Here is a 12,271-nt window from a genome sequence, read left to right on the forward strand (position 1 = left end):
AAAACGGAATCAAATGTGCAGACTGTCGACCATATCCAACAAGCAGAGCGAAGGCGGAAGCTGTGCACTCCTCCAACGGCCTGTCCTGATGTGTAACAGCTAAGGAAAGCCTCCCTAAGGTCACCACACGTCTTCCCTTTGACGTCCCTCAGCTCTCGTCTCCTTATCTGGAGGGAAGCACGGCATGAAAAAGCTCGTGTTCATTAAGTTAAAGACTAATGAACGGGAGGGACTTTCCACGGGCCTCTGTGACTACAGTAAGAAACACCCACCTTCAAAGTGGAATAATAAAATAAATCGCTAACACTGTCTCTTCTCATGCAAAAGGGAGACTTTTCAGATGACAAGTGAAAAATAACCAGGAAACCCTTAGGTGTGCAGTGCGAGAAGCTGAGCGGCTGGCCATTTAGGAGGAGAGTGATCAACGGGAGTTAGGGATCACCCACCAAGGGAGTGCGCCACCCATGCTGAGTCAGCACAGAGGTGTCTGCTGTCAGCCTCTGAAGATGAGCAGGGCGAGGAGACCCTCTTTAAAGAGTCCAGCCGGCCCCGTGGCCTGAGGAGGAACCACAGCACAGTCAAACGCCACACGCATCAAAGCGGAACACTGTGTTCCGTCAGCCGCACCAGGTAATTCCGAGATCCGGCTGGCTTATCATGACATTGTAAGTAGCTTTCAGTGTGCCAAGTGGGCTCTAGCAGAGCAATTACATGAAATGTCAGGACATCAAATATGGGGGGCCTGGAGCAGGAGACCAGCTCCCTGCACAGCTCCCACGGGCCCGACCCACGGGAAGCACACGTCTGAATAGGGCCCCCGACACATGCCGCAGCTCCAGAGGAGACGCAGCGGCGAGCAGCTGGCCTTACCACAAAGCCACAAACAGAGGGTGCAACTCAGGCAGCCAGACCTACTCCTAAGTGCCTCTGTCAGCACGTGTTCACGAGAGTACACCGTTCAGGCAGGTCCACACACACACGTCATCACCACCACCGTCACCATGACCATCACCTTCATCACCATCACCACCATCACCACCATCATCACCACCACCGTCACCATGACCATCACCTTCATCACCACCACCACCATCACCACCATCATCACCACCACCATGACTATGACCATCACCATGACCCCCATCACCATGACCATCACCTTCATCACCATCACCACCTTCATCACCACCACCACCATCACCACCATCATCACCACCACCATGACCATGACCATCACCATGACCCCCATCACCATGACCATCACCATGACCACCACCTTCATCACCACCACCACCATCACCACCATCATCACCATCACCATGACCATGACCATCACCATGACCATCACCTTCATCACCACCAGCACCATCATCACCATCATCACCATCACCATGACCATCACCTTCATCACCACCATCACCACCATCATCACCATCACCATGACCATCACCTTCATCACCACCACCACCATCACCACCATCATCACCACCACCATGACCATGACCATCACCATGACCCCCATCACCATGACCATCACCTTCATCACCTTCATCACCACCACCACCATGACCTTCATCCCCATCCCCATCACCACCATTACCACCACCATCATCACCGTAAAGACCATCACCCTCATAATCACCATCACTACCACCACCATCATCAGGGGGAATTTCCTGCGTTCCTTTTGTTTAGAAAGTATACAATTCATTTAATTGCTAGAGTCCATCTCCGGTATTTTGCGATGGGTTTAGACAAATTCCACGAGAGATTATTACTTTATCCTGACCTCACCTGGGCCTCCACCCAGGAGATTTGGGCATAATCATCACGCGTTGGCTTCCTATCTATTTTCACTGAAAGCAGCACAAGTAAATTGTGTTTTCCTCCCAACCTGGGGCCTGTGGTGTCCCAGCCAGGTGGCACGCATCACTCAGGCTGAATGAAAACCCCGGCCCGCAGCTGGGATAAAGCGCCCAGCACCCACAGAGGCCACGGTGTCATACTCGCAGACCGCAGGCACCAGCCTCTCTCTAAACACGTAATATTGAGTCGCAGCACAAAAAATCAGATCAGCTTCGGCCTTACTCACGTGATTCACTTGGTAGTGGGGCTGGAGTCCAAGTGTTGCCAAGGGATGCCTCGTTTAGATCCACGTGAGGCTGAACACTCAGGCGAGCATCCTAGACACGTGCTGGGGGGCAAATGCAGCCTGGAGCAGAAAACGCCACGGGAAGGGCTGCCCGGGACCAGCCCCGGTAACCTGTCTGTCAGCTCAGTGGGCTGAGCCCACAAGGGGCCTGGATCCCACTCACAGGATCCGCTCTGGGTGTGAGAGCTGTGAACCCTCTCCGAGCGAAGGCTGGATGGCAGGTGTCCAGGCGTGCAGCTCCACACTGCACTTCTGCAGCTGAGAGCTGCATCTGGACCAGAGCCAGTGTGCATACACCTCAGCTTTTACAGACAAAAAGTGGACAGGGCAGTTTTCATCACCTAAGGGTGCCCGGGGTTCATGAGCCTCGCCTGAATTTTCACCTAGAGCTGGAGGAAGAGCAAGGCCCGGCAGATGAGCTGGAGGGACTGGGGAAGGGTGGGGAGCAGTGGGCCGTGCCCCGGGTGGGCTGGGGGGCGGGTGAGGCCTCGCAAACACGCCCGGGCACCGGAGGACACAGCAGTGTGCATGGCACTGAGCCGGGGCTCTCTGCACGTGGAGAACTCTGGGTCTCCCCGTAACCTTCACTACTTTCACAACTGGTTAAAAGCACAGCAAACAGTCTTCACAGGCTCTGGTTCCTGTGGCGAGCCGAAGACAGAACCCGAGAGCAGCGTTCGGTGAGCTGCGTTCCCGGCTGCCGACCAGGGCTCCATCCTGACAGCAGATGCAGGCCCGGTGGCTGCAGCCCACCCCACGCCCCAGCACGTGCCCTTCCCCAGGGTCCGGCATGCGGGGCTTTTAATGTTATGTGAATTCAAGCTTTTTCACAGGGACAAGGTGTAAATAGTGAATAAACAAAGGAAGAGGGTCTCTTGTCTAAGTTTTTACCAAATGCCCATTCCCCACACACATGAAATCTGTGGTCAGACTGCTGTATTTGGAGCAGGGATGGGTTCTCCTGAGCCATGACAGCCATGAATCGGACTCGGCCGTCCTGCAGGAGGGTGTCTGCTCTGAGTCACCCACATCTCTCATCTGCGCTTCAGCCCTCTGGGTGCGCAGCACAGCCACAGAGGAAGGGCACCCACTCACTGACCTTGAAGCACCTGCTGGAGGGACAAGACCACTTGGGCTGCTCCCCAGGGACTGAGACACTGTGGGCGCCAGCGTGGAAATCTGCCACCTAAACCCTTAGCAGCGTGCCGAGAGTAGGGTCACCCTAGCACCTCTGGGGGTCTCAGCCAGTTGGGTGATAATGCTGCCCACCAGTGTCCCATCATAACCCTGACCCCAATGCAACACCCCTTGAGCCCTGGCTCTGGTGGCCAGTAGGGCTGTATGTGTGAGCCCCCAAGACGCCTCTGACAAACAGCCGCTCCTTCAAGACTGGGGAGGTGGTTGATACAGGCCAAAAAATGAAGACACGGAGGACTACGTTCCAATGAAAAGAACAAGACGAAACCTCTGAAAAAGAACTCAAGGAAACAGAGAGAAGCAACTCGCCTGGAAGGGTGTGAAACAATAAAGACGCTCACTGAAGTCAGGAGAACGGAGGAATACAACCAGGGATTGACAAAGGAGTAGGAACTGCAAGAAAGTGCCAAACAGAAGCTATAACGGAACAGAAAGATCTGCTGGAAGGCTCCAACTGCAGACTGGATGAGGCAGAACAGGAGTCAGCCGCTGGAGACAAGCAGCGGAGCTCGCCCGGACAGAGCAGCAAAACGAAAGGGGTCCTAGCACGTGAAGACACCCCAGAGGGCCTCTGGGACAACATCCAGTGAAATGACGTCTGCTTTATGGGGACTCCAGAAGGATACGAGACAGAGAGAAAGGGCCAGAAAGATTACTAGAAGAAATAGTGATAAAAACTTCCCCAATCTGGGGAAGGAAACAGATATCCAGGCTGCCTGCCAATGCAGGAGCTCAGGAGATGTCAGTTCAATGCCTTGGTTGGGAGGATGCCCTGGAGTAGGAAATGGCAACCTACTCCAGGATTCTTGCCTGGAGAGTTCCATGGACAGATGAGCCTGGAGGGCCCCAGTCCACAGGATGGCAAAGAACTGGACATGATATGCAGGTCCTGGAAGTGCACAGAATTCTGGAGAAGATGAACCCAAAGAGACACACCAGCACATCAGTTCAGTTGCTAAGTCCTGTCTGACTCTTTGAGACCCCATGGACTACAGCACACCAGGCTTCCCCGTCCATCACCAAGTCCCAGAGCTTACTCAAACTCATGTCCATTGAGTCGGTGATGCCATCCAACCACCTCATCCTCTGTTGTCCCCTTCTCTTCCTGCCTTCAATCTTTCCCAGCATCAGAGTCTTTTCTAAGAAGTCAGTTCTTCGCATGAGGTGGCCAAAATATTGGAGCTTCAGCTTTAGCATCAGTCTTTCCAATGAACACCCAGGCCTGATCTCCTTTAGGATGGACTGGTTGGATCTCCTCGCAGTCCAAGGGACTTGCAAGAGTCTTCTCCAACACCACAGCTCAAAAGCATCAATTCTTTGGTGTTCAGCTTTCTTCATAGTCCAACTCTCACATCCATACATGACTACTGGAAAAACCATAGCCTTGACTAGATGGATCTTTGTTGGCAAAATAATGTCTCTGCTTTTTAATATGCTGTCTAGGTTGGTCATAGCTTTTCTTCCAAGGAGCAAGCGTCTTTTTAATTTCATGGCTGCAGTCACCATCTGCAGTGATTTTGGAGTCCAAGAAAATAAAGTGTCTCACTGTTTCCATTGTTTCCCTATCTATTTGCCATGAAGTGATGGGACCAGATGCCACGATCCTAGTTTTTTGAACGTTGAGCTTTAAGCCAACTTTTTCACTCTCCTCTTTCACTTTCATCAAGAGGCTCTCTAGTTCTTCTTCACTTTCTGCCATAACGGTGGTGTCATCTGCATATCTGAGGTTACTGAAATTTCTGCCGGCAGTCTTGATTCCAGCTTGTGCTTCATCCAGCTGGGCATTTCTCATGATGTACTCTGCGTATAAGTTAAATAAGCAGGGTGACAATATACAGCCTTGACGTACTCCTTTCCCAATTTGGAACCAGTCCGTTGTTCCATCACCTCCACTAACACCAACACATATTATAACGAAAACAGTAAAAGTTAAGGATAATGAGAGAATCCTAAAAGCAGCAAGAGAAAAACAACTTGTTATTCGCAAGGGAACCCCCACGAGGCTGTCAGCAGGTTTTTTTGGCAGAAACTTTGCAGGCCATAACGGAGTGGCATGACATGTTCAAAGTGCTGAACGGAAACCACTTCCGACCAAGAATTCTCTAGTGGGCAAGGTTATCATTCCTTGTGCATGGGTCAGAAGAATTAACATTGCTAACTGTTCATACTACCCCAAGGGGTTTCCAAGGTGGCTTAGTGGTTAAAGAAGCTGCCTGCCAATGCAGGAGGCTCAGGAGATGTCAATTCGATCCCTGGGATGGGAAGATCCCCTGGAGGAGGAAATGGCAACCCACTCCAGGATTCTTGCCTAGAGAATTCCATGGACAGAGGAGCCTTGGGCCCCACTCCACAGGGTTGCAAAGAATTGGACACCACTGACCACTCATGCAGGCACAGTTATAAAACAGCGTGGTATTTCTCCTGGCACAAAAACAGACACACAGATTAATGGGACAAAACCGAGAGCTTGTACGGTCAATTAATCCACAATAAAGGAGCTAAAAATATATAATGGAGAAAAGACAGCCTCTTCAGTAAATGGTGTCAGGAAAACGGAACAGCCACACGTAAAGGAGTGAAACTATGCTGCAACCTTACGCCACACACAGAAGTCAACTTCAAACGCACCAAAGACTTGAAGGTACGACCCGAAAGCCTGAAAGTCCGAGAAGAAAACATACACAGTAACTTCATGACATCCTAGAGATATTTTCGTGGATCTGACACCAAAGGCAAGGGAAACAAATGCAGAAAACTAAACAAATGGAACAATGTCAAACTGAAAAGCTTCTGCACAACGAAGAGTCAGTCAGTTCAGTCGCTTAGCCGTGTCCAACTCTTTGAGACCCCACGAATCGCAGCACGCCAGGCCTCCCTGTCCATCACCAACTCCCGGAGTTCACCCAGACTCACATCCATCCAGTCAGTGATGCCATCCAGCCATCTCATCCTCTGTCGTCCCCTTCTCCTCCTGCCCCCAATCCCTCCCAGCATCAGAGTCTTTTCCAGTGAGTCAACTCTTCGCATGAGGTGGCCAAAGCACTGGAGTTTCAGCTTCAGCATCATTCCCTCCAAAGAAATCCCAGGGCTGGTCTCCTTCAGAATGGACTGGTTGGCTCTCCTTGCAGTCCAAGGGACTCTCAAAAGTCTTCACCAACACCACAGTTCAAAAGCATCAATTCTTCGGTGCTCAGCCTTCTTCACAGTCCAACTCTCACATCCATACATGACCACAGGAAAAACCATAGCCTTGATTAGACAGACCTTTCTTGGCAAAGTAATGTCTCTGCTTTTTAATATGCTGTCTAGATTGGTCATAGCTTTTCTTCCAAGGAGTAAGTGTCTTTTAATTTCATGGCTGCAATCACCATCTGCAGTGATTTTGGAGCCTCAAAAAATAAAGTCTGACACTGTTTCCCCATCTATTTCCCATGCGGTGATGGGGCCAGATGCCATGATCTTCGTTGTCTGAATGTTGAGCTTTAAGACAACTTTTTCACTCTCCTCTTTCACTTTCATCAAGAGGCTTTTTAGTTCCTCTTCACTTTCTGCCATAAGGGTGGTATCATCTGCATATCTGAGGTTACTGATATTTCTCCTGGCAATCTTAATTCCAGCTTGTGCTTCTTCCAGCCCAGCCTTTCTCTGACGTACTCTGCATATAATTTAAATAAGCAGGGTGACAATATACAGCCTTGACGTACTCCTTTTCCTATTTGGAACCAGGCTGTTGTTCCATGTCCAGTTCTAACTGTTGCTTCCTGACCTGCATATAGGTATCTCAAGAGGCAGGTCAGGTGGTCTGGTATTCCCATCTCTTTCAGAATTTTCCACAGTTTATTGTGATCCACACAGTCAAAGGCTTTGGCATAGTCAATAAAGCAGAAATAGATGTATTTCTGGAACTCTCTTGCTTTTTCCATGATCCAGCGGATGTTGGCCATTTGTTCTCTGGTTCCTCTGCCTTTTCTAAAACCAGCTTGAACATCTGGAAGTTCACGGTTCACATATTGCTGAAGCCTGGCTTGGAGAATTTTGAGCATTACTTTACTAGCATGTGAGATGAGTGCAATTGTGCGGTAGTTTGAGCATTCTTTGGCATTGCCTTTCTTTGGGATTGGAATGAAAACTGACCTTTTCCAGTCCTGTGACCACTGCTGAGTTTTCCAAATGTGCTGGCATATTCAGTGCAGCACTTTCACAGCATCATCTTTCAGGATTTGAAAGAGCTCAACTGGAATTCCATCACCTCCACTAGCTTTGTTTGTAGTGATGCTTTCTAAGGCACACTTGACTTCACATTCCAGGATGTCTGGCTCTAGGTGAGTGATCACACCATTGTGATTATCTGGGTCGTGAAGATCTTTTTTGTACAGTTCTTCTGTGTATTCTTGCCATCTCTTCTTAATATCTTCTGCTTCTGTTAGGTCCATACCATTTCTGTCCTTTATCGAGCCCATCTTTGCATGAAATGTTCCTTTGGTATCTCTGATTTTCTTGAAGAGATCTCTAGTCTTTCCTATTCTGTTGTTTTCCTCTATTTCTTTGCATTGATCGCTGAGGAAGGCTTTCTTATCTCTTCTTGCTATTCTTTGGAACTCTGCATTCAGATGCTTATCTCTTTCCTTTTCTCCTTTGCTTTTCACTTCTCTTCTTTTCACAGCTATTTGTAAGGCCTCCTCAGACAGCCATTTTGCTTTTTTGCATTTCTTTTCCACGGGGATGGTCTTGATCCCTGTCTCCTGTACAGTGTCACGAACTGCAATCCATAGTTCATCAGGCACTCTATCTACCAGATCTAGTCCCTTAAATCTATTTCTCACTTCCACTGTATAATCATAAGGGATTTGATTTAGGTCATTCCCAAATGATCTAGTGGTTTTCCCTACTTTCTCCTTTAAGTCTGAATTTGGCAATAAGGAGATCATGATCTGAGCCACAGTCAGCTCCCAGTCTTGTTTTTGCTGACTGTATAGAGCTTCTCCATCTTTGGTTGCAAAGAATATAATCAATCTGAATTCAGTGTTGACCATCTGGTGATGTCCATGTATAGAGTCTTCTCTTGTGTTGTTGAAAGAGGGTGTCTGCTATGACCAGTGCATTCTCTTGGCAAAACTCTATTAGTCTTTGCCCTGCTTCATTCCATACTCCAAGGCCAAATTTTCCTGTTACTCTAGGTGTTTCTTGACTTCCTACTTTTGCATTCCAGTCCCCTATAATGAAAAGGACATCTTTTTTGGGTGTTAGTTCTAAAAAGTCTTACAGGTCTTCATAGAACCATTCAACTTCAGCTTCTTCAGCATTACTGGTTGGGGCATAGGCTTGGATTACCATGATATTGAATGGTTTGCCTTGGAAATGAACAGAGATCATTCTGTCGTTTTTGAGATTGCATCCAAGTACTGCATTTCAAACTCTTTTGTTGACCATCATGGCTACTCCATTTCTTCTAAGGGATTCCTGCCCGCAGTAGTAGATATAATGGTCATCTGAGTTAAATTCACCCATTCCAGTCCATTTTAGTTCGCTGATTCCTAGATAAAAAGAAAGCTTCTACAGAACAAAGAATACCATTATGAAAATCCGAATGCACCCTCCTGAAAGGGAAAAGAGATCTTAAAAGCATATAACAATAAGGGTTTAATCCCCCAAATACAAAGAGAACTAATACACTCAACAACGACAAGAAACGCCAAACATCCTGAATTTTAAAAATGGGTTGAGGATCTGAAGAGTCATTTTTCCACGGAAGATGTACAGAGACACTCGGCATCACTAATCATCGGAGAAAAGAAAATCAAAAGCAGGCTGCGCTATCACCTCCCGCCTGTCAGAGCAGCTGTTGTTGAAAAGAAAGAAACATAAACGCTGCACAGAATGTGGAGAACAGGAAACGCTCGTGGCCACTGGTGGAAACGCAGCCAGTGCCGCCGCTTTAGTGAAGAGCATGGAGGCGCCTCAAGAAACTAAGGAAAAAGAGCACCATATAATCCAGCAATCCCACACCTGGGTATTCATCCCAAAGCAAGCAAAAACACTAATTCAAAAAATATGTATAACATGCAGCCCATGTTCAGCATTGTTTACTACAGCTGAGATACGGAAGCAACCAAAGTGTCTATCAACAGATGAATGGATAAAGATCAGGTGGGGTGTGTGTGTCACGCCGCATCTTTATCCATTATCTATATAGTGGAATACTATGCAGTCACGAAAAAGAATGGAATCATGCCATTTGCCCCAACATGGATGGACCTAGAGGGTATTAAGGTAGTAAAACAAGTCAGGCGGAAAGAGACAAAAACCACAGGATTTCACTCATATGTGGAATCCAAAACAAACAAAATCAAACAGAAACTCATAGATACAAAGAACAGATCAGTGCCTACCAGAGAAGAAGCGGTGGGGGGCCCGAGATGAGTGCAGAGGTGAGCTGCATGGGGAGGGGTGCAATCGGACCTCTGGTGGCAATCACTCTGCAGTGCACACAGGTTTCCTACTAAAATGTTGTGCACTTGAAACTTTCAGATATTAAAAAAAAAAATGATGGAAGGGGAGAAAGGAGGGAGGAGGAAGCTTCTGTAGTTTAAAAGGGGCTTAACAGGTACATCCACCTATTCAGTGAGCCTTCTTCAGATCTGACTTCAAAGAACCAACTGTAAAGAAAATTTTCAACTGAAAAATTTAAGCAGGGATTAGCTGTTTGGTGATATGAAGACATCAGCATCAACTCTAGCACGTGATAAAGCTACTCGGTGAGGTCTATTCGAGAGCCGCATCTTTGGGCAATGCAGTGCCATGCGTGACAGATGAAATCTGATGGGGGCGTGCAGGGGAGGGGAGGGTCACAGAAGCAACGAGAGGAGCCAGGAGCTGCTTGTCGGAGCCCAGCGAGGCGTGTGTGAGCATCCGTCCTACAAGGCTCTCTGCTTGTTCCATGACTGACATCTTACATGACTCCCTTTAAAGCACACGGTGCGGCCGGGAAGACAACATATATAGAAAGATAACCGACACTGCAGCTTAGCACAGGAAAAACCACAACCCAAAGACGCCGGTAGTGAGTCACGGGAGAGAGGAGAAGCATCTTCGGCGGGTGTTCCGGAAGCCCCGAACCTCGGGGTGTGCGGAGCGAGGAGGGGCCAGTGATGGGGGGTGGAGCTGACCCCGGGGCAGGGGGCACAACAGACACACGGAGCCGACCACCTGCCGCCTGAGACGGTATTTCTCTCTTCCCGGTTCCAACATCCGGGGCAGAGGCAGTCGACAAACGGGGCTTGTGTTAAGCTGGGGGCGATGAGGAAGGAGCCAGAGAAGGGGCGCTCAGACTTTATACGCTCGGCTGGGTGGGCACACGCAGCAGGGGCGTTGGCGTCAGCACCATGGAGAGGGGCAGGGGTCCACACACAGGCCTCTGCCTGCCCATCGAGGGCAGGGCTGGCCGTCGGCAGCGTGTGGACAGTGGTGATGGGTGCTGAGCGGGGCCAGATCAGGAAGCACAGCGCTGGGGAACGACGGGCAGCGGGAGGCGGCAAGGCCAGTGAGAGGGGTTCCCGGGGAGCCTGCGGTTTAGAGCGGGCACAGCCCAGGGAGGGGAACGTGGGCAGCAAAGGAGCCGCTGCCCGCAGGCCGCCCGCCAGGGCCACCTGAGCCCAGTGTGCCTTCTTCCCCGAGACAGGAGTGGCCAATGACCACCTACCCTTGCCCGCAGTCACAGCTCTGCACCCCCTCCAGCTGCAGCACCACAGCGGCCGTCTGGACAAAGGGGGGCTGAGGAGAGAGCCACCAGCTGAAGGGCACAATGTGGGCAACAGGGGACTCACGGTGGCTTCAGTGACGCCTCTGCTCACAGGGGGAGCGCTAACCGGAACAGGTTCGCAGTCCCTGTTTTTTTTAATCTGCTACCTGCTTGATGTTATGATTTGCATATCTTCAAAGGAGAAGTCAGACTTGATCGCAATCTCACTTTACATTTTACGGTCTCAGGGAAAGGCTGCTAGAAGAGATGAGGGCCCCGGGCGTCGTAGAGACCAGGCCAGGCCAGCGGTCATCCGTCCCCCAGCGATGACCACTGCGGGGCTGACTCACATCAGGGTGCTGGGGTGTGGCTTGGGGGTCGGTCACTTCACAGGCCCAAGTTCCCTCCAGCAACTGGGACAGCACTCATTTTAGGCTGGGGTCTCCTGGGGACCCGTGATACCCACAGAGTAAGCAGCTGAGCGTGAGCTTGCCCACGGGAGTGGGGAGGCGTGAGAAACAGTGAGGCCCCTTCATAGTCAACCCTGCAGACACCACGTGGGCCCGATGGGCCTGTGACCCTCCCCCCAGCATCTTCAACAAGGCCAGGGAACAGCGAGGCTGCCGGGGCAGGAGACCTACACTGAGCCCCCTGAGTCTGACACCCCTTCCCCACAGGACCAGCCTGGCCACCTCCCCACACCCCGCCCCTCTCTAAGGGGGAGCCTCGGGAAGGGGAAGAGACCCTCGAAGGTCCAGCCTAGGCAGGCGCCAGAGAAAGACTGGAGCCCCCGAAAAGGCGCAGGGTGCTTACCATCGTCTGTGATCGGGGCATCCCTGGGGTCCGTAGGCGAAGGCCATCTCTGGGGGGCCGCCGGCGCCGACAGGACCCGAGGCGCTCTCCAAGGCGCGCGCACAAGGCCGCGGGGCGCGGGGTCGCCGTCCCTGGCGGGCGCGGGGGCCTTTCGGGCCGCGTAGGCGCCCAGCGCAGCCACCAGACGCTGCCTGTCCACCCCGCCGGCCACTTTGGGACTGAGCTCGTCCGGCTGGAGCCGGCGGAGCGTGCGCAGGGGGCGGCCCCCTGCGAGGTCCGCGCGCGCCGCGGGAGCGTAGGTCAGAGCGGACGTCTGAGCCACGAAGGTCAGCACGCTGTCGGCCAGGGGGTCCTCACCCTGCAGGGGCGGG

General features: G+C 50.9%; 1 protein-coding gene across 3 annotated transcripts in view; it reads right to left on the reverse strand.

Moving 5' to 3' along the window:
• PTPRN2 (protein tyrosine phosphatase receptor type N2) overlaps positions 1-12,271 on the reverse strand; it is a 602,297-nt gene that overhangs the window by 376,168 nt on the left and 213,858 nt on the right. For all 3 annotated transcript variants that reach the window (XM_070788511.1, XM_070788512.1, XM_070788513.1), the window contains one exon: positions 11,901-12,258. In XM_070788511.1, the coding sequence (XP_070644612.1) occupies positions 11,901-12,258 (358 nt within the window). The remainder of the gene's footprint in view (positions 1-11,900; positions 12,259-12,271) is intronic.

This window comes from Bos indicus, chromosome 4 (genome assembly GCF_029378745.1).
Source record: "Bos indicus isolate NIAB-ARS_2022 breed Sahiwal x Tharparkar chromosome 4, NIAB-ARS_B.indTharparkar_mat_pri_1.0, whole genome shotgun sequence".
Classification (NCBI taxonomy): Eukaryota; Metazoa; Chordata; class Mammalia; order Artiodactyla; family Bovidae; genus Bos; species Bos indicus.